Raw genomic sequence first — 21183 nt, forward strand, 5'->3', positions numbered from 1 at the left:
CATATTGATATTAACTTATGTATATATTACCTGTTAAATTTCTTATATGGAATAATAATTGTCTTGTAAGGTTATTCTGAGTGAATGATAAAGTACTTGGACTATAGTAGATGCTAAATAAATTCTACTAAAATAAAAATAAAACAATAAGTATTATTTCTATTATTACCATTCTAATCCTAGTGGCCAAATACTTCATTTTTCTTTATACTTCCAAAGTTCATTTGGGTTGGTTTCTTTTATCAGCTACAGGTATTTCCAGGAACTTAACTCTAAGAACATTGAAAATATCGCTATGCCAGCCTAGAAGCTATTTTACCCCATTTTTCTATTTGGGATTGATTGTGAAACTCTATAGGCTTCTGCTAATGAAACCCTAGATGTGTTTATAAATGGTTGACATAAATTTGTTTACTATTTATCTTTATTCCTAAATCCTTAGATTCCTTCTTATTTTCCAACTTTCCAAAACCCACTCTTTATATGGGTATTACTCTACTCTGAAGATGGTTTATGGAAAAGTGTCAAATATCTTTGTATTTCTTTTTTTAAAAACGTTCCCAAATCAAGGTTTTATTTCAAGCTTCTTACTACCAGCTATTCTAGGGAAGTTATGATGTCCCAAATGATCAGACCACAGTCTCTGATTCACAGTCAACCGAATTAGTCTTCCTCGTAGTTCCAAGAAAGGCTCTTTGTATTCTTTCTCTCCTATCTTAATGCAGCTGGAGTTCAGTTTTTTAAAGTTTCTCATCTTTCTCTGTTTTGCAAAAGATCTCCCCTTTAAAAAGATCCATCTCCATACTGAAGAGTTCTGGAGGAACAACTGTCACTTGCTTAGGAGTCCCCAAATCCTCTAGGTTTTTTTTTTCTTTTAATTTAAATTACAAATAAATCTAGATCTTCTCCTCCGAATGATAATGACACAACCTGGCAAATCCCTGGATATTTCCAGATATTTATTGGAAAGGGCAGGTAGATCCGAGAGGAGGAAAGAGGAAAAATATGGAGGATAATTGATGGCTTTTGATAACATAATCTCTTCACAGAAATGAAATCATGTTGGGCTGAGAAACTAGGAGTGAATACAGGTGTAGGAAAGGGACCTAGAGCAACACTTAGCACATTACAGGTGATTGCACTTTATCACAGCTGTACCTCTGCCCTTCCCTTCCCCCTACCTTCCTGTCTCTAGGTGTGTGTTGTTCACCCCCCTCCACGCATCCTGTCTTTATTGTCACCTTCCATCTGGTTGAACACTGAGTCAACCTAGGTACTATATCCTTGACACAAGTTCGGGGAAGGAGAATAAATGGGAGACGTGGAAATACCAAAACAGGAAGGATGGGGGTGAGTTTTATTCCTGACTCTTCTGATTCTTGAACACCTCTAGGTCCTGAAAACTTCTAGTTGACTTTCTGACTCTCTCTAGGACACAAAGGAGGAAGCCAAAAAATGTTGGCTCCGCAGGAAAGTCGTCTATGAAGTGTTAAGTTCTAAAATGAATTGGTGATTATCAATTGAAACACTAAATATTTAGACAACAAAAGTTGACACGCGATTTATTCCTTCACTCCCAGAAAATTCCGATATAGTATTAACATGTCATTTGTTGTCATTTTGTTCTAATAAGAATGAATTCTTTGGAGTTTTCTGTGTGCTCTTCATCTTCTGGTGAGCGAATTAGATGGCGACCACAGTTGAGAACATAGGAAAGACTCTGTTGTTCTCCTTCATTTAGCTTCTCTTGTTGGGGGCAGTGTGATAGTTGGGTAGATTCTGCCTGTTAGTCAGACTCTTCAGATTGCGGTTGTTCTTTTGACCAACATGAGCTAGAAGTTATATTCACATCTTTGTATGAGTTTGAGCTAGCTGAAGCATAATGCTCTACCTCTTGTTCTGAATCTATGTTGGACAAATAGTTTAAATCTGTGTCTTGCTCTAAACTGTGGCTAGAAGAAGGTTGGAAATCTGGGTTCATTTCTTCTAGTTGCAAATTCGTTGGCTTCCCTTCTTTGGTGTCTTTCATTGGCTTATCTTCTTCTAGTGCAACTTTGGATTGAGCCTCTTTTTGGTCTTTTCCTTGAAATTGCCTGCTTAGGTTATATTGGGCTGGAGTGCCCTGGGATGGGATTTTCTGGCACAGACCTTTCTGCTTTAGAGATTGTTTCTCTAAAATCTCTAGGGTCTTCTGGTGTAGGGCATGCTGCTTTTCTGATTGCCAGTCTCGTGCGATCCAATCTTTGTTTCTCCTCCCTTGACCTCTCCGGTCTTCAGATTGCTGGTTAAAGTTTTGCCAATTCTGTTTTCCACATTGCAGAGATGGCTTTGGGAGGAATTGCCCATCTTTGTGTTCCTGGCTTGAGGTGTCCGAATCTTGGTACATCTGCTTTAAAGGTTTCCTTATTTGAACTTGCGGGGTATTGGCTTGCCTATTTTGAGATTGTTCCTTTGGGGATTCTTCCTCTTGAACCTGCTGATCTTCAGCTTGTTTGACTTGAGTTTGTTTCTTAGGGATTTGCTCCATAGACACCTGCTGTCCTTTATCTTCTGTATGTTTGGATTGTTCCTTCGGGAATGGCTTCCCTTTTGTCTGAAGATGTTCAGCTGACTCCTCGGAGAATTGTCCTGTGGTTTGGGTATATTTAGCTTGCTTTTTTAGAGACTGCCTCCTTGCAGATAGCCAGGCTTTGATTTTCTGGTCTAGGGATTTCCGTTTTAGAGACTGCCCACCTTTGCTTTGTAGGTCTAAAGAATATCTCCTTGGGGATTGCTTGCTTTTTCCTGGCAGTTCTAAGGAAAATCTTTTTCGGTGGTGCTTCCTATCTCTGGGTTTATGGAATGAGAAAAAGTGTCTTGGGTGTTGGTCCTGAGATTTCCATTCCCGGGTCTGTTCCATGACTTCTGCTCGAATGTCTCTATATAGCATTTCTAAAGATTGCTGGCGTTGAGGTTCAAGATCTTGGGATGGCTGTTTTATCTTAGAGGACCTTATGGAGTAGGATGGGGTGGCCTGTGCTGACAGAGCATTGTAGACCGTGTCTTGCGATGTTGTTTGTGTGGATGCTATCTCTTGGAAAATTGTGTCTTGGGATGGTCTTTCTTCAGTGAGCACATCTTGAGAGGGCATGTCTTCAAATGTCAGATCGAAAGATTGGCTGATATGCGATGGTGGGGTTGCATATAGCATAACTGGCTCAGGAGGGGCTTCTATTAGTACAGCCTGAGATGGCAAGTCATCAGCAGGCAAAGCTTGGAATGTTTGCATGGGCGGGGCTAGAAAATCTTTGGTGGGTAAGGCTTTTTTCTGAGGTAACTGAGTTTCTGTTTGGGTGGATTGTGTCATAACATATTGCATGTCTTGATCATTCAGATTATCTTCCTCTGGAATAGGTGCAGAAGATGTGCTCTTACTACCCTTACACTTATTACATGTTGGCAACATGCAATGGTGGACTAAAGGACTTTTTAAAACCCTTAACTTGAAGAAAGAATAGCCTCCAATGAAAACAGTTTGTCTGTTTAATGTCCTATCAGTCCTAGGAGATTCTTCTTGAAGCTCAAATTGTAATACAGTATTTTCTTCTGGGTCAAGTTGTTCACTATTTGGAGTAACATCTGAAGGTAAGAAAAACACAACCTATAAAACCAAGGGGAGTTGGCAGCATTAGTAAGACAGAATCATCTTTGGTGTTATTTTATTTTGGCATTCTAAATTATCTTTCATCTCTGACTTAAGATGTTAGGTTGGAAATTACATCTGAACGAGGAGTCATCAAACAAATACCCACCCACCTTTACCATCAACTTATTAGTATGGTTTTGGACAGTGATAACCCCTTATTATCTCAAATACTGAACCAGGCCATTTGACTAAGATTGCTTCAAATATTTTCCCCCATCCTTGATATTACCAACTTCTAAGACATTTTAAATCACCTCGTCAATATTCACATATAAAGATTTAATCTATAAAGATTTATTGGTCATATGGATGAACTAAATGCTTATCCATCAAAATGACTAAATGTGAGTTTTGCCCTTCAGGTGCTCACAGTTGTAGGTAGAACAACATATAAGTAGATAACAATAAAACCATTCAGCAACTGCTATTATAGAAATAGACACTTGGTGCTTTATGAGAACATAGAAGATGACCTCATTCTGAGAGAATAAGTGCATGCTTTATAGAAGAAGTGATATTTAATCCACATCTTGACAGATGAGTAGAGATTCCTCAAGCAACAGATAAAGTAAGACAGGAGACGAAATCCAGAAAGTAGAAATAATGAAAACAGAAGGTTGGGACAGAGCATGGTGTGATGGAATGTGGGAGGCAGGTAGATATTGTCCCATGGTGTACTAGGCTAGAGAATTAGGATTTGTATATATGTTGTCTGTATATACATTGCTCTTGTTGAGAGATCTATTGGAGTTTTTTAAACAGCTATGTGACACCGCCTGATACAGCCTTTGATCAGTGCTTCCCATTGTTTTCCGAGATGATATGCTGCGACTGCTTATGATGATGATGGAATTGTCATTGCAACCTAGCCTGCTGATTTTTATCAGCCCATTCCCATTCTGAGATTGTTCATGGAGTCAGAATTGACTTCTTGTTCTATGAAGAAGTGATTGGAGCTCAGTGATTAAATGAGTTACGTTGGCCTAGTTGGTTAATGGTAGACCAAGAATGAGAATTGATACATTCTCTTACTCTATACATTCCTAGTACCCATCCTCCCAATTTGTTTTCTACATTTTTATTTTATCTCTATTAGCACACTACTTATATGAGGATACATGGGATTTCTGTATTTTTATTAATCTTCACCTAGATTTTTGTTTAATTTGCTGAAAGAAAGTTTTGGAGACATGAACTATAATATCCCATGTATTCAAGCACTTAAGTGTTATGATTTAAAATTGACTCATTCTTAACTAAGTGATGATCAAAGCACTAGAGGAAGTTCTAAAGTCATTTCAAGTCATCATTATAACATCCCTAGGAGGTTATTATCTTTATTTCCCAAGACTAGTGACACACAGTTGTAAACCCACACATGGCAGCAATGGACTGAAGAGAGAAACCAGAAAGAAACCACTGCAAATATGACCAATTCATTTTCAAAAAGAACGCCAAAATCATTCCATGGAGGAAAAAGATAGTCTTTTTTAACAAACAGTGCTGGGAAAACTGGACATCTACAAGCAAAAGAATGAATTAAACAGACAACATGCATAAAAATTAACTCCAAATGAATCAAAGACTAAACTTAGGAGTGAAACTTATAAAATTCAAAGAAGAAAAACTTGGGAGAAATATTCATGATTTTGGATTTGGCAATGATCTCATGGATATGACACCAACACTATGAACACAAGAATAGATAAATCATATTTTGTGAAAATCAATAATTTTTGTGCATCAGAGATTACTGTCAAGAAAGTAAAAAATAGTCAGGTGTGGTGGTGCATGCCTATAATCCCAGTGTCTTGGAAGGCTGAGGCAGGAGGATTATGAGTTCAAAGCCAGCCTCATCAAGGTGCTAAGCAACCTCAGGGCGACCCTGACTCTAAATAAAATACAAAATAGGTCCGGGGATGTGGCTCAGTGGCCAAGTGCCCCAAAGTTCAATTCCCAGTATCAAAATAAAAATAAAAATAAAAAGGCTAGAAAATGAGGTAAAATATTTAAAAATCAGGGCTGGGGTTGTTGCCTGGTAAAGCACTTGCCTAGCACGTGCAAGGCCCTGGGTTCAATCCTCAGCACCACATTAAAAAAAATAGAATAAAGATATTGCATTCAACTACAACTAAAAAAAATTTAAAATATAGAAAAAATGAAAATCATATATCTAATAAGGGATTTATAGTAAGAACACATGAAGAACAATACCATTCAATAACAACAAAAGCAAACAACTCAATGAAAAAATGGAAAATTTGCTATGAGATTTTTCTCCAAAGAAAATCTGTACACAGTCAATAAACATATGAAAATTTGCTTTAAATCACAAGTTATTAAGGACATGAAAATCAAAACCACAGTGAGATACTACTTTACACCCATTAGGATGGCTATTATAAAGACAAACAGAAAATAACAGTGTTGGTGAAATTAGGAGTGACTGGAATCCTTGTGTACTGCTTATGGGAATGTAAAATGGAACAACCACTGTGGGAAATAGTTGAGCACTTTCTCAAAAGTTTAAACATAGAGCTACCATATGACCCAGCAATTCTATTCTTAGGTCTATCTCCAAAGCATGGAGTTAGGCTGATATTTGTACACTAATGTTCATAGCACATTATTTACATCAGGAAAAATGTGTCTTTCAACAGATGAATGGCTGAACAAAATTTGGCCGAAAGGATTGCATTGCCTTGATTGTGATGGCAGCAACACAGGTGTATACAGTTTGTCAAAGATCACTGAATAATCCTTGTAGATTCTACTGCCATGGAGTTGATTAAAAAAAAAAAAAACAGAAAAAAATCCTGCCAAACACAGAGCCTGGACTGGTATTTATAACTTAGAGAGTGGGCTGTGGAGCTGAATCCCGGAGCCAGACTCTTGAAGTTCTGTGATCCTGGAGAGGTTATTTAACCTCTTGGTACCTTGGTTCCTTCAAATGTTAAGGTGTTCTCATGGTGTTAGTAAAATTAAGTTGATGCCCAGTGATTACGATAATGACTGACATATTAAACATTTAGTCAATATGATGATGATGATAAATGGTAATGCTATTGATATTTTTTTCCACTTCTTCTCTGGCGAGAGAATGGTCTCATACCTTCTTATTACCACGTGTAAGCTTTCTGTATCCCAGTAATATGGGATCTCATGAAGTCTGACATTTCAGATGTTTTGGCAGGAAGATAAGGAACTGTGTATGAGCGGAAATGACAGAATAGCAGATAGGGAAAGCAGAGCCGTCCTCAAGGTGGGGAGCCTTTCAATCCTAAGGTTGTCCCTCACTGATCTTCCCAAATTTACAAGTTTCAGTTCAGCATCTGAGCTCTACTCTGCTCACCAGTAGACCAGAAGTCACCTTAGAGTGTCCCCACAGGACTCTGTTTGCACAACAACATTAAACGCACCTCATCTGAACTTGTCCATAACTTGCTTCTGAAGGATGCGATAGTCACAGAGATGCCAAGCTCTGCCATGGTGATAATTAATAAGATTGACAAAATTCCCTGCAAATAAGGAGGAGAAATGAATGGCAATTGGAATGAAAGCTGTATCATTTGAAAGATTTAAGTCCAGAATCTCTTACACCCTCTATAAACAAGTTTTGGTAAACTCATATTTTGGATGGTCTTGTAGCCATTAGATATTACATATTTTTCATATCTTTCTGATAAGGCAGTGGTAACAAATTCCAGTACCTATGGGGACCAGGATACCATTTTGAGCAAAACAGGAAGGGAGATGATAGGGAGTAATGGTATTCATAGAAGGCATCCATTACTCCATTCCAGCCAATTGTTGCCATGTGGAAATCTGGGCACTGTGACACATGATTTTTTTTAACTTTCTTAAGGAAGCTCTATATACACACTTTTAGAAGTAAAATGATTTTCCAGTTATTTGTTCACCAGTGTCAGTCACAAAAAACATATCTGCAAGCTGAGTATGCTCAAAAATCAACATTTTACACACTTCCCTTTAAGGGAATGTTTAGATTGAGAGGCAGCATGGTGGAGTATGGCATCAAAAAGTTTAATCTCTTGAGAAAGAAAAAGCTGGGTACAACTGGGTGCAAGGTTACACTTCCCCTTGGGCAAGTGACTGAACCTCTCTGAATCTTGGTATCCTTGCAATATATCCCCAATGCTTAGATATTCACTATTTATAAAATTCAAATGGATGAAGATCCTACTGTATACAATTTTTTTGGTATGTGGTGCTAGGGATTTAACCCAGGATCTCATTGCATGCTAGACAAGCATTCTACCACTGAGCTACATCCCTAGCCCCCTACTGCATATAAGTTATTGGATTCAGTGAGGGATTACGAGAGATTTGATTCTGGTTTTATGAAACGTGCATAATTGTAAAGGAGGCAAATGGTAATAAATAATTAGATAATTGCTTGAGTAAATTGCAGTGGGTTCTATGAGAAGTATGGTGGGTCATACACGGTTATAAGGGAATATGTGGCCGGGTCTGAGAGTGGAGGTGTGGTAAAGAAGGGCTTCTTTAAATAAATGATGACTGAACTGAGATTTAAGTGTGAAGGTGAGTTTATTAGGTAGATAGAACAGGGTGAACACTAGACTGGAACCATTCAAAGCAGGAAGAAGGTGGTCTTATGATCCTGGGTGAGTGAGATTACAGGAAGTGGCTGGTGTGTGCAGCAAGAAATTACAGAATAGCAGATAGGAGATATATATATATATATATATATATATATATATATATATATATATATATATATATATATAATTTTTTTAATGCAGGCGCAATGCAATCTAAGTCTTTGGGAAAATGTATGATTGTTCTGTGACCTTAAAATTAGTCAAAAATTAATTCTTCCAGAGGGAAGTGGGGAGAGGAAAGAATAGGAGAGAAAATGGAATGATTCTATCATAACTTTCCTATGTACATATATGAATGCACTACAGTGAATCTCTACATCATGAATAACCACAAGACTGGGATCCTAATTAGAATAAGATGCATTCCATTTTTGTATAAATAAGTTAAATTATACTCAACTATCATTTATAACTAAAAAGAACAAAAAATAAAAATTAAAGAGAAAAAAACAGGAAAAAATTAAATTCTTGATGTTGATATTAAATGTAAAGACATTATAATGTAACTTTTTTTGTAATGTAAAACTAGTATTTAGTTCACTGTAAGTTAAAACATTAAAATCTATGAATTACAGTGTTTTAAAAAATGTAAATAATTTATCAAGAGTAGTTTAAACACTATTTGCCTTCATTTTACTTATAATAAACAGTGAGCATCTTTCCTACGCCTTGGCATAGGAACCCCAAATTTTTATCAGTTTTGCTTTCAAGGTCTTGTTGTATCTCTGAGGGTTTGATGTGAAGGTTTTTACTGGCATCACTTCCTCTGAGGGGTATGTTCATCTTTTGTTACAACCACTTTTATCATTTATGCCAATAGGTTCGCCTTCACTAAATTCCTCTGGCTTTTCTAGAACTGCCTCTTGAACAGCAGCAGTATCATAATTCCTTCCCAGCCCACTCTATCTTCTAGAACACTGCATTTGAATCCTCCAGAATTTTCTGGACAGTAGAAATGCCTGTATCTTAGAATCTGGGTGTAAATTTCATAGCAGTGCCTTTATCTGAACTTGTAGCTTCACCAAATAGATTAATATCAATCAATTCATGCGGACTTCTGAAATAATGAAACCAGTCTTTACTGGAAGTAAAAACCTCATTTTCAGTTTCATTGTAATTACCACTTTCTTTCAGTGCAACAGCTAACCCCAGTGTTTGGGTCTGAATGCTAGTTAGCCAAACTGGGATCTGTTTTTGATTCGTCTTCAATTTTGGCTGTCAATGGCTTCCTGTTCCTAGCACAATTTAAATTAAGGTGTGGAAGCAACTAACTATACCTTCAATATCGTTCCCACTGTAGCTTCCTGCAGGCCTAGATCTCAACTGTCTCTGCTTTGCAGTTGCCACTTTCGAATCTTCTAATGACATCCAGTTTCACTTCCAGCGTTATCAATTTTCATTTCTTTGTGCTCTGCTATCTTTGTTGACCAATTTCTTCTTTGGAGTATCCATTTCTATAAACTGTCAAATGAGTTTAGTCTCTGGGAGACAAGAAGGCACTAAAACTGTGCACTTTGCTCTCTGTGAATGAACTAAATAAATTTTCAGTGACCAATCACCATCAGCCTTTGAAAGAAGCAAAGTGGCTGATCACTGATCATGATGCACATCCTTTATTTGCAAAATAATTCATGAACTAAAGAGCTAGCAGCAAAATTCATATAACTATTTTCAGTTACTACTATGGTAACTAAAATTTTAACCACTTACTATGGTAACTGATACTTGTGCATATTAACACTACCTGTACCTAAAAAGAAAAAAAAAATCATTATTTCCCAAATGTCAACATTTAATCCTTTATTGAGAACTATTAAGTTTTGTCCTGGACCAAATAAAAACAAAGCTTCTCTCAAAGAGTGCTAGTTTCAAGACCAAATTACTTGACAACGATAGAAAAATGTTTTACGAAGAACAAATTAGAATTTACAGATGGTCCAAAAATATTCTTTTGAGAATTGTGACTCCTCTTTTCATTTCAATAATGTTGAAGTCTTCAAAGAGTGAAGTTCTTATTACATATAAATCTTCAAATATGTCCAATGATGTGCTCTAAGAAAAACAACCTTTAATTTTAGTCTTTCCCTGAATATTTAGAATAATTATCTTCCAAGATCCACGTCTTTTCCCATTATCTCTGAAAGTCAATTCCTTGATATGAATCTTTTTGGCTGGAATCTCCTTTCCTCGATTCCCTCAGGGTAGCAAAGTACCTTTCAGACAAGGGTTCTTAGAATTAGGAGTCGGAGCATGCGCACTTCGCTCAAGCGCCTCTGGAATCTCCTTTTGAACGCCAGCAGCTCCTACCTTCTCTCTGAATCACAGAGCCGCAGTCCCATCAGCGTGTCTCAGATTCTCCTTAATTTGGGCTCCTCCTCTCTGCTTGGCATTCTCAGAATGGGCCTCACACAAGTCGTGATGGCCCCGGATTGATCCCAAGTAGGAGAACCGGGAGGAAAGCAATCCAGTGACAGCTAAACCCACTAGGCCAAGATCTTGCATTCAGTAATGGATGACTTTTTCTTTCCTTCCTTAGGGGGGAAGATAACTTCCAATGGCATGACTCCACTTGCATCCTTAACATTCTAAGTCCCAAACCTTCACGTTGCAGCTGGTGGAGATAAGATGAACTCTCAGGACTTACGTGAGAAACTGCAGGAAAAGGCCTATTGGAATCTTGACATGGTTAAAAATTTAATTCCATTAATTATTTATGAGGTAGATATTTAAAATTGTATCTCTGTTTCTTAGTAAGGATATATCTCATTTGCCTTATTAAATAAAATTCTTGCAAATTATATAAAACCATGTATATCCTAACACTCTTCAAACACCCCACTTTTTAAACTGCTTTCTGTTTTTATTGTTCACTTAGGAAAATTTTTTCATCATTTTTGTTCTATATTGATGATGAAAAAGTAAATCTTTTAAAAAGGCAAAATTGAATCCAATTGATGTTAAATGATACTTGTAATACCTAAAATGATTGACCATTGGCACTGCACTAGGTTCTATTTTAAGTAATCTTCATAACAATTCCATACTGTAGGCATTATTATCTTCATTTTCCACATGAGAAACACTGAGACTCAGAGAGAATAAACGTTTTAGATCAAGGTCATAGGCGTACATGAAATAAAGCCACAGTTAAAAATCCAGAGACATTTGATCATGAATCATCTTAACCGTCATCCCACAGTGTGGGATGGGTCAGTTGACCATTGCTCTCAAAGGTCAGTTCAAGTGTTGGCACTGTTTCAATTATTGTGATAAAAATTAGTGCATCAGCCCAGTTTGGTGGAGCATGCCTGTAATCCCAGGTTGAGGTTGAGGTTGGAGGATCGAAAATTCAAAGCCAGCCTCAGCAAAAGTGAGGTGCTAAGCAACTCAGTGAGACCCTGTCTCTAAATAAAATGCAAAATAGGGCTGGGGATGTGGCTCAATGGTGGAGTGCCCCTGAGTTCAATCTTTGGTACCCCATAACCTCCAAAAAATAAATAGATAAAATCAATGCATGGTTGCATCATGGACTCAGCTAAGATGGAACAGTCCTCATTCAAAATGAGATCACTTACAATGAAAAATGTTTTACCGAGGACACATGATCCATCAAGAGAAAGCATCTGGCAGAACTTGTGTTGGTGTGTGAAGCTGATGAGGATGAGAGCAATCCCGGCCACTGCCACCGCGGAACTGATGACATTCATGGTAACGATACCTGGGATCTGGAAAGCAGTTTAAAAAGTAACAAAATAAATAAAAACCCAATCAAACCACAAACACCTTGGAAGAAACTCTTGGTGGTTTTCACTTTCTAGACACTTCTCAGAGATGAATTACTCTAGCAGGTCAGGGTGATAGGAAAGGTTGATAAGATAAATTCTGATTTATCAAAGTCAGAAGATGAATCAATTTTAGAATCAGCCAAGAATATATTCTATGTTTATGTTGAAGAAAATGGTCATTTTATTGCAGTAAACCATCATTCATAATCTCTGAGTGGTGTAGTGTGTTAGAAAATATCTCAACTTGGAAATTAGACTTGATTTTGGATCCTCATTTTGTAAGAACCTTGTATGAATTACTTAGTCTCTTGGAATTTCAATTTCTACCTTTGAAAATGAGAATTACATTGCCTACCTTTAGGGTAGTATGCATTTATTCATTTATTTCATAACTATTTAGTGTGATCCAAATATGTGTCAGGCTGCAGAGATCAAAAGATCATGGGGCTTACATGGAAATCTCCACAAGATTCAAACATGACCCACTAAGTCACTAACATATATTTGAAGATGGTTTGAACTGGGATTTAAAGATGTCCTTTGTTGATCTCAGTGTCGGATATGGAAGGCATACAAAGTTCAGATTGTCTCACTCAATTGCTTTTATTCAAGCCCATTATTTTTGGAGAGGGAGGAGGAGATATACATGTACGTTTGAGTTCCTTCAAAAGAAAGGGGTGCATCTTATTCTTTTCTTCAAACCCACTTTCAGCTCTGATCTTGTCCCTTTAAAGGCCAAAACAAAACTTTCATTTTAAATGTGGCAGATATTTCCTGTGTCTGTATTCATAGCATTGTGTGTGTCTGCTGTGGTGGTAAATGCTGATACACTTATACATCATGCCCTTCCTGGGACTTAGTGTGGCAAGATTTGAAAGCATACTTATGACTTAATGTCTACTAAGCCATTTTTATTGCAAGTAAACTTTTTTTTATTTTGGTAGAAAATGCAAAGGGGCATACAGATATGCCATCTCTCCCAAATTTCATTTCTCCATTCTCTCCAGGCTCTGTTTGGCTCCCATATGATAGTTCATAGACTGAGGTCTCTGGATATGCAAACCCTTATGTGTATTGTGCTTTGTAAAGAGCATACCCCAGTTCGAGTCTCATCTGATCCTTATTACAGGTTTGCAGTGTAAGGTGCTGCATCTCTCATTCCCATTTTACAGATGAATGAGATTCAGAATTAAGTGATTGTGAGTAATCTCACTGTTTGAAGAGCCAGGTCCTCTGATGCCCCCTATGCCCTGCCATCTGCATAGCTCTCCTTGAGTCAGCCATAAGTTTACCTTCACCTTAATATATTTCTCAGCTCTGGAAATAAGTCAAGACTGAGAGAAGAGAACAGCACGTGGAACTTCAGTGCATGGCTAGTGTTTATTTCCACAGGAAGAGATGGGGGTGTTCATCCCCTTAGGACTTCTCTATGGCCTATAACTATTCCCATAGGAAGTTGGTGGAGAACCACAAGAACAGAGAGAAGAGGGCTGTAAGCGAAGCCCACATCTCCAGGACTTTAAATCAGATCAGAGTGGTTAGAGGGGAAGAAGAGGAAAATTCAGTATCAGCATGCCTTTAACTAAATCCGAGTTAACCCTAAACAAACAAACAAAAACAGAACAAAAACAACCCTAGAAGTTGGTACTTTTCCTTTCAAGCTGACACAGCCATGGGTGGGGTGCCTCGATTCAGTCCTAGAATCATGCAGCATCCATGTCCAGACCCTTACCTCTGGACCCTGGGCAATCCTGAAGGAAAAGTCTCTGTTCGTATAGGAGGTGGAGTTGGGGTTGGAAAGCAGGAATTACTGGGTTCCTTGGTTGGTTTGGTTGGAGAAAGGTTTCTAAATCTTGGTGCTGTAGAATTTTTAGTCCTTTTTTTTTTTTTTTTTTTTTTGACATGGGAGGCTTCCTAGGCATTTTGGGGACACGCAGACACTAACCCTGGCTTCTACCTCCTAGATGCCAATGGCACCCCTACCCGGTTTGGACAACCCAAAATGTCTTCAGACATTGTGAAATATTTCCTGGGGGTGGAGAAAGGACAAAATTACTCCAAGTTTAATAACCATTTAGTTACATGGGTATAAAATGATTTCTATTAATCAACATTTTGAGTTTACTTGACCAGAGAAATGTTAGCCAGTATACGAATGTGGGACTAAGAGGTGGCACTGACAAATAGGAATGATGGAAATCGCAAGTTTGATGTATAAATATCTTCCTGAGACACATCTCAATACTGGAAATATTTACAAGAAAGAAGCAAATGGAAGATAAATTACATAGAAATCACAAAAGTGACTTACCTCCGTATTTTTTAATTTCTCATTGATTACTGTGGCGCTTCCTGTAAGAAAAAACTGTCAAGAAGACAGGAGACAAAAGTTAACAGGTGATGTATCTGACAACCTTACAATACAATTTCCTTTGGATTTACCAACTATTTGTCTGTGAATCTCCCAGACAGTACAGTCTCTCCACCTGAGTGTTAAGGAGATGGGGGATAGGTACCAATGTAAGCGTAATCCATGGTGGACTTGCTCAGTACCCACACAGGCTCTCGGCCAGTACGATCTGGAAGAAGCAGGCTCAGAAGACACCACACAGATATTTGGCTCAGCTGGTCTCAGAAAAGAAAGGAATTCCTGGACTTTGGGCCTGGAAGAGGGGAGGAGAGGCTATGTGTGTTCTGAGTAGCAAAGGAGATTTTCTCAGAAAAGACCTCCTATAATTGCTGTTATGGGGACTGAAACCTAGTATAATCAACCCAGCCACTTTTTTAATTTTCAGAAGCATGAAGAGTCTAGAACCACCCAGGAAAAGTGAGAACTCTGCCGCCCAAGGTGGAGACCCTTATTGTTTTAATGCTCAGAGGATGAGAACCTCCTCTGTGGGAATTAACATTGGCCTGTGAGATTACCTGGATCTTAGAGTCCAAGGACCATGAGATAAGAAAATCACCTTGGTGCCTTCCTCTGCTTCACCCCCATCCCAATATGATCACCAAGAGCTGTCAGCTTTGCCTCCAAGTTCTCCTCCAAGCTGTCTGTCTTTATCTCCTCTGCTGTTCAGCTAGTTCAGGGTACCATCTTCCCTTGCTGAGTTACCGCAACCTCCACTTAACTGATTCTCCCAGGTTTGCTGTTATTGTTCTTGAATTCATTTCCCATTAAGAAAACACAATAATATCTGCAAATGTCGCTGCCCTTTCAGAATAACCAGTGGATTTTCCTTCTTCTACATATTGAAGTTTCCATTCTTAACCTGACCACAAGAGCGGTCGCAGCCTGACTCCAGCTTCTGTGTGGCCTCAGTTGGGCTGGACAACCATGGACTCTTGGTCTTCTTTTGGGTGATTTCCTGACCTCGAGCTCTCAGGTCATGCTTTTTTGTTACCCGGGAACACTTTTCTTCAATGTGTGGACAGCGCCTGGTATCCCCAGGCCAGATAATTTCTCCATTAAAACCTCCCCTAGCTCCTGGGAATTCTCTTAGAGCATTGAGCACAAATGTTAATAACCTATGCCACCTTTCTAACCTTTGCACTACGAAGAAGACAGTTATGTGTTCAGAAAACATTTTTTTTTTCCCTTGCAGGGTGGATATTTAAAGGACAGCAGGCCAAAACCCCATTGCAATTCATGTGTGCAGATTATACGGAGTCTCACGGAATTCTGTTGTGCAATGGGGAAGTGGGGAGCTAGTCCCTTTGATTTTCTGCAGTGGGGCATGTGTGGTTTGAAAAGCATGCCCAACATGATATTGTTTGTGTTGGGAAAGTGAGAACATGACCAGTCATTTCTGAAATGCCAATGACAGAAAAGGCATGTTGTGTTTATGCTTATCAGAACTAGACAAGGGTGCCAAGAACATTCACTGTAGAAAGGATAGCCTATTCAACAAATGGCTGGCAAAACTGGAAATCTATATGTAGCAAAATGAAATTAAACCTCTCTCACCCTGCACAAAAATCAACTCGAGGTGAATCAAAGACTTAGGCACTAGAACAGAGACCCTGTGGCTAATAGAAGAAAACATAGGCCCAAATCTTTATCTTGTTGGCCTAGGATCTGACTTCCTGAAGAAGACTCCTAAAATGCAAGAAGTAAAGCAAGAACCAATAAATGAGATGGATTCAAATTAAAAAGCTTCTTTCCAGCAAAGGAAACAACTAATAACATGAGGAGAGAGCCTACAGATTGGGAGAAAGTCTTTACCACATGCACCTCTGATAAAGCATTAAACCCTAGGATAAATAAAGAACTCAAAAAACACCAAAACCATGGGCTGGGGATGTGGCTCAAGTGGTAGCCTGGCATGCGTGTGGCCAGGGTTCCATTCTCAGCACCACATACCAACAAAGATGTGCCCGCCGAAAACTAAAAAATAAATATTAAAAAAAACTCTCTCTCTCTCTCTCTCTCTCTCTCTCTCTCTCTCTCTCTCTCTCTCAAAAACAAAACAAAACAAAACACCAAAACCACAAATAACCCAATTCATCAATAAATGGGCTAAGGAACTGAACAGACACTTCACTGAAGAAATACAATTGGTCAACAAATATATGAAAAAGTGTTCAACATCTCTGGCAATTAGAAAAATGCAATCAAAAGTACTCTAAGATTTCATCTCACTCCTGTCAGAACAGCAATCATCAAGAATACAGGCAACAATAAATTTTGGTGAGGATGTGGTGAAAAAGGTACACTCATACATTACTGGTGGGACTGAAAATTGGGGCGACCACTATGGAAAGCAGTATGGAGATTCCTCAGAAAATTGGGAATGGAACCACCATTTGACCCAGACATTCCACTCCTTGGTTTATACTCAAGGGATTTAAAAATAAGCATTTTATAGTAATGCATCCACATGAAAGTTCACAGGAGCTCAATTCACAGTAGCTAGACTATGGAACCAAACTAGGTATCCCTCAGTAGATGAATGGATAAAGGAAATGTAGTATATTTGCTCAATGAAATATTACTCAGCTTTCAAGAAGAGTGAAATTATGGCATTTGCCAGTAAATGGTTGGAGTTGGAGAACATCATGCTAAGTGAAATAAACCAATCCCACAAAACCAAAGGCTGAATATTTTCTCTCATGTGGATGCTAATTCACAATAAGTCGGGGGGAGGCACTAGGGAAGAATAGTGTTACCTTAGATTAGGTAGAAGAAAGTGATGGGAGGGGAGGAGAGGGGATGTGGGGATAGGAAAGATAGTAGAATGAAACAGACATTATTACTATATGTATATATGTGACTGCATGACCAATATGATTCTGCAACACCTACACTCAGAAAAATGAGAAATTATATCCCATCTACGTATGATATATCAACGTGTATAAATGTATTCTACTGTCATGTATAACTAATTAAAACAAATAAAAATATTTTAAAAAGAGAGAGCATGGTTTTCCAATAGACACTGGTCTCGTTTTTTCCTTATTCCATCTGTACATTGACTGATTCATTTAGTCATTCATTCATGTATGCATATTTTGCCTTAAGCAACATTCTAGATTCTGAGAATATAACAAGAAGTGAAATGGACAATGGTCTTGCTCTCTTGTGAACTTCTATCCCAGTGTCAAAGCTCTAGTGGTTCTATCTTTAACCATGTGGTGCAAGATTGGGAACCACAGCTGTGGAGATTGGTTAGAGGTAGCTATAATATACTCAGAATATTATTGATATCTCTATGATTACTTCCACGAGTATCATTCATAATGTTGTCTCTGGGGCCAAGAAGGAGGTTCAGCTCTAATAATCTTAAATTCTCCTTAAGCTCTGAGAGTCTGTGATTCTAAGAGCACCAGCTATAAATGTTTGGATTAGTACCTCATCTCAAACTGAGTTTCTCCATTTGCAAAGGAAAAAGTAAGATATTTTTTTCATTTAACTTCCTGGAAGTGAGGAGCAAATGATGTTATTATACACCCACGGGCTTTGGAAATGTAAGCAGTGAACACGGGGGTCGGGGTGGGGGGGTAATAATGGAAGCACAATGTCCAAATGGAGTCATTTTCTTTGTTGTGGGGGTAGGGAGGGGACATATATTTTTTTTTCTGAAATCCATTATCCTAGGACTTGAATAACTTCAAGTCATTCTTTATAACCATTTCTCCAAAGATCCTAATCCACAGTACTCACAATAAATGCTCCCCAGAACGGATATCCCGAGAGGAAAATGAGGGGGAAGATTTTAGATAAACTGATGTAACCAAATAGAAGTACAGTTCCAAGGCCCACCATGATCAGAGCAAGCAAGATCTGGATACCCTGCGAAGAGAAAAGGGACCTGAGGTTACCAGTGCCCCGCCCCTCTGGTCTGTCCCTGAGCCACGGTGCACTCCCCTCCTCCGAATACCTTTCTCTGTAATTGCCCCCCCCACTCTCAGGTGCCCAGGAGGCTCAGCTCAATCATCCCCACCGCCCCCGTCATTCTTGCCTGAGTCCTTCGGAGGAATCAAATCCATCACTGTCTCCTTTATTAGTTCCTGCATTCCCTGGTAGCACAAACTTCTCTCCTCTCAGACAGATTGGAGCACACGTCTGACCAAAGCTACACTGAGCACTCTTTGAGGACAGGGACTTCAAACTGTTTACTTTAAGCATTCTCCCATCTGTAGCAGGAGAGCGTATGGTTTTCCTTACCATCTGCCCTTTCACATCTTTCCACACATTAAATACAGTGACCTCGTGGTATCCATGGGGCATTGGCTCCAGGACACCTGAGACACCATCATGCCAAGACGCTCAGGTCCCTGACGTAAAGTATGTAGCGTTTTGCAGATAACCTGCACCCTCCTCCTGTGTACCTTCGTCATCTCTAGGTTACTTAGGAATGCTGTACACACAGTTGTCATGCTGTATGGTTTAGGGGACAGCAAGAAAGAGAGTCCACCGGTTCAGCACAAGCGTGGTTTTCTTTTCAGAGTATTTTCAATCCCTGGCTGGCTGAATCTGTGATTGTGGGATCTGAAGGTATCAAAGGGCCATTTGTATATGCTTTTGGAGTTCAACTCATCCCTGTTTCCTGGAAGTTTGTGGAATGCACTGGGGTGATGTGGTGTCTTCTCGCCCCTTCATCCAGGGGCCTGGCTAGAGGTCATGATAACCCACTCAGCCTGTCAGGCACATGCAGAGAGATGGATACCATGGTGGTCTAAGAGGGGCAGTGGCTCCTCTTGGGGTCAAACTTCTCTGCTGCTATTTGTGGTTTTGTGCCCAGGCCATGCCTCTCTGGCAGCACACTTTAGTGACTTCCCTATTGGACAAGGATATGGCTAGGTATACAACTCTCCCCGGGTGTGTTTATGATGAAGATTTTTTTTTTCCTTGTGGGTATGTTTATCTATATCTCACTGTAGAGCTTTGAATATAGTTTTCAAAGGACTCCTGACACCTATACAAGCACAAAGGGAAGTCTAACCTCTCCTCTAATGGCTTCTTCACTGCCAGAGAGATGTCACCACCACACACTAAGGTCCCTTCCTCAAGGAATGTTTAGAAAAATTGCACTTATGTCCTGCTTCCCCTCTGCTAGGCTTCAAAGACCAGTACCAACTCCTCATGAAATAGCTCTAGAGGTGTTGTTAATTAAAGACCTGTTTCTCAGAGTTAAATAAACCCTCAAAAACATTTCTAAGACCTGAGACAAACTGTGTGTTTTGAAAGAGAAGTTTTATTTTGCATATGTATCAAAATATATTGGCTACATGTTGGTCCTCATGATGATGATCCAATTCTTTTTTCAAAATAATTAATTCACTAATTAGTTAATTTATTTTTTTTTCCACACTTATTTGCTTGGTGCATTATAGTTGCACGTAATGATAAGATTTGTTGTTAGGTACGTGTGCATAACATAACGATCTATTTTGGCCATCCAAATCCTTATACAAGCAAATGCCCTAGAAGCACTGCTCAAGACTCAACAAGAAGGATACACCAAGGTGAAGGATGAGGGAGGAAAGACAAAATAGAATGCACTCCCTCCTTGAAATCATCACACAATGATGCCTCTGCAGATGTACATGGAGAATGGACTCTTTTCTCTTCTTCAGGAAGACCCAGGATGGAAGAAAGCTTACCCCCAAGATTTTTGGCTCTCCCTTTAGGAAATCCAGCAGAGAGACATGAGGCCCGAAGGGAAGTGCTGCCAATACAGTTTCGTTTGGATGTACAGTGATGACATCGGCCCCTCTTTTCTCCTGGGATGACTCCCCCATGGTTCAGTGGTTGAACGCATTAAGAGATTGAGTGAACATTGCAGCCACACCTTCTCCACCGGTGTCACATGGGGTCCATAGTAAGGAGCCCTGGGAGACTACTGTGCCCAGATGCTAGAACCACGGAGGCTCAGTCTCTGAGTCATAGAATCTTAGGATTCTAGAACATAGCCAGCCCCATTATCTTCTTGGAGAAGGAAACAGTTTTTAAGAAAGCTTTTTCTCGGGTCAATTTGTTTATAAACACATAGTAACCTCAAAATAGATGCTTTATGCAAAAACAAGGGCTTGTACTTATATAAGTTCGTGACATGCAAAGGGACCTGTGGCATATCCACTGTGCTTCAGGCACCCAAGAGTTTGTTTTGTTTTTACCTGCATTAGTGTTTATTCTTCTAATAGTTCTACGGAGCTAACACTGAGAATAGAGAGGTTAAGTTGCTCAAGGCTACATACTAAGGGATAGTAAAAGGAGGCAAACTCTACTTCTCTGAGTCCAAAATCTATTGTTACTACCTTATCAGGCTTCCATCCCACTTTCAGTTGATAATTGTCTAATGGTCTAACCACATACTTCAGTTCTGAACTGTGACTCTATTTTTCCTGCTTTTATTGAGGTATAATTGACAAAAATTATACATGTTTATGGTGTATGGTGTGATGTTTTGACATACGCCTGCATTGCAGAACGGTCACCCTCAAGCTCATTCCCATAACCATCAACTGACATTGTTTTTTTTTTTTTTTCCTTGTGGTGAGAACATTTAAGATTTACTTTCTTTGCATTTTCAGGTTAAGTGAAAAATCACCAGTAAAAGAAGCTTCC

At 39.0% G+C, this 21183-nt stretch overlaps 1 protein-coding gene across 1 annotated transcript; it reads right to left on the minus strand.

Annotated features, from left to right (window-relative positions):
* Positions 1–1786: 1786 nt before the first annotated feature.
* Ms4a14 (membrane spanning 4-domains A14) lies at positions 1787–20357 on the minus strand. Its single transcript, XM_040284278.2, has 6 exons — positions 20220–20357; positions 18277–18405; positions 14425–14478; positions 11904–12053; positions 7105–7203; positions 1787–3640 (listed from the first exon to the last, which is right to left on the minus strand). Exons 1-6 carry the CDS (start codon positions 20355–20357, stop codon positions 1787–1789), a joined length of 2424 nt encoding a protein of 807 aa, XP_040140212.2.
* Positions 20358–21183: the final 826 nt, after the last annotated feature.

This window comes from Ictidomys tridecemlineatus, chromosome 4 (genome assembly GCF_052094955.1).
Source record: "Ictidomys tridecemlineatus isolate mIctTri1 chromosome 4, mIctTri1.hap1, whole genome shotgun sequence".
Classification (NCBI taxonomy): domain Eukaryota; kingdom Metazoa; phylum Chordata; class Mammalia; order Rodentia; family Sciuridae; genus Ictidomys; species Ictidomys tridecemlineatus.

Coding starts and splice junctions, on each gene's coding strand:
- Ms4a14 (XM_040284278.2), bottom strand. CDS start 20,357: ATGGGGGAGTCATCCCAGGAGAAAAGAGGGGCCGATGTCATCACTGTA. Junction 18,406..20,219: donor GAGAGCCAAAAATCTTGGGG/GTAAGCTTTCTT, acceptor TTCTCTTCGCAG/GGTATCCAGATCTTGCTTGC. Junction 7,204..11,903: donor TCGGTAAAACATTTTTCATT/GTAAGTGATCTC, acceptor CCTTATTTGCAG/GGAATTTTGTCAATCTTATT.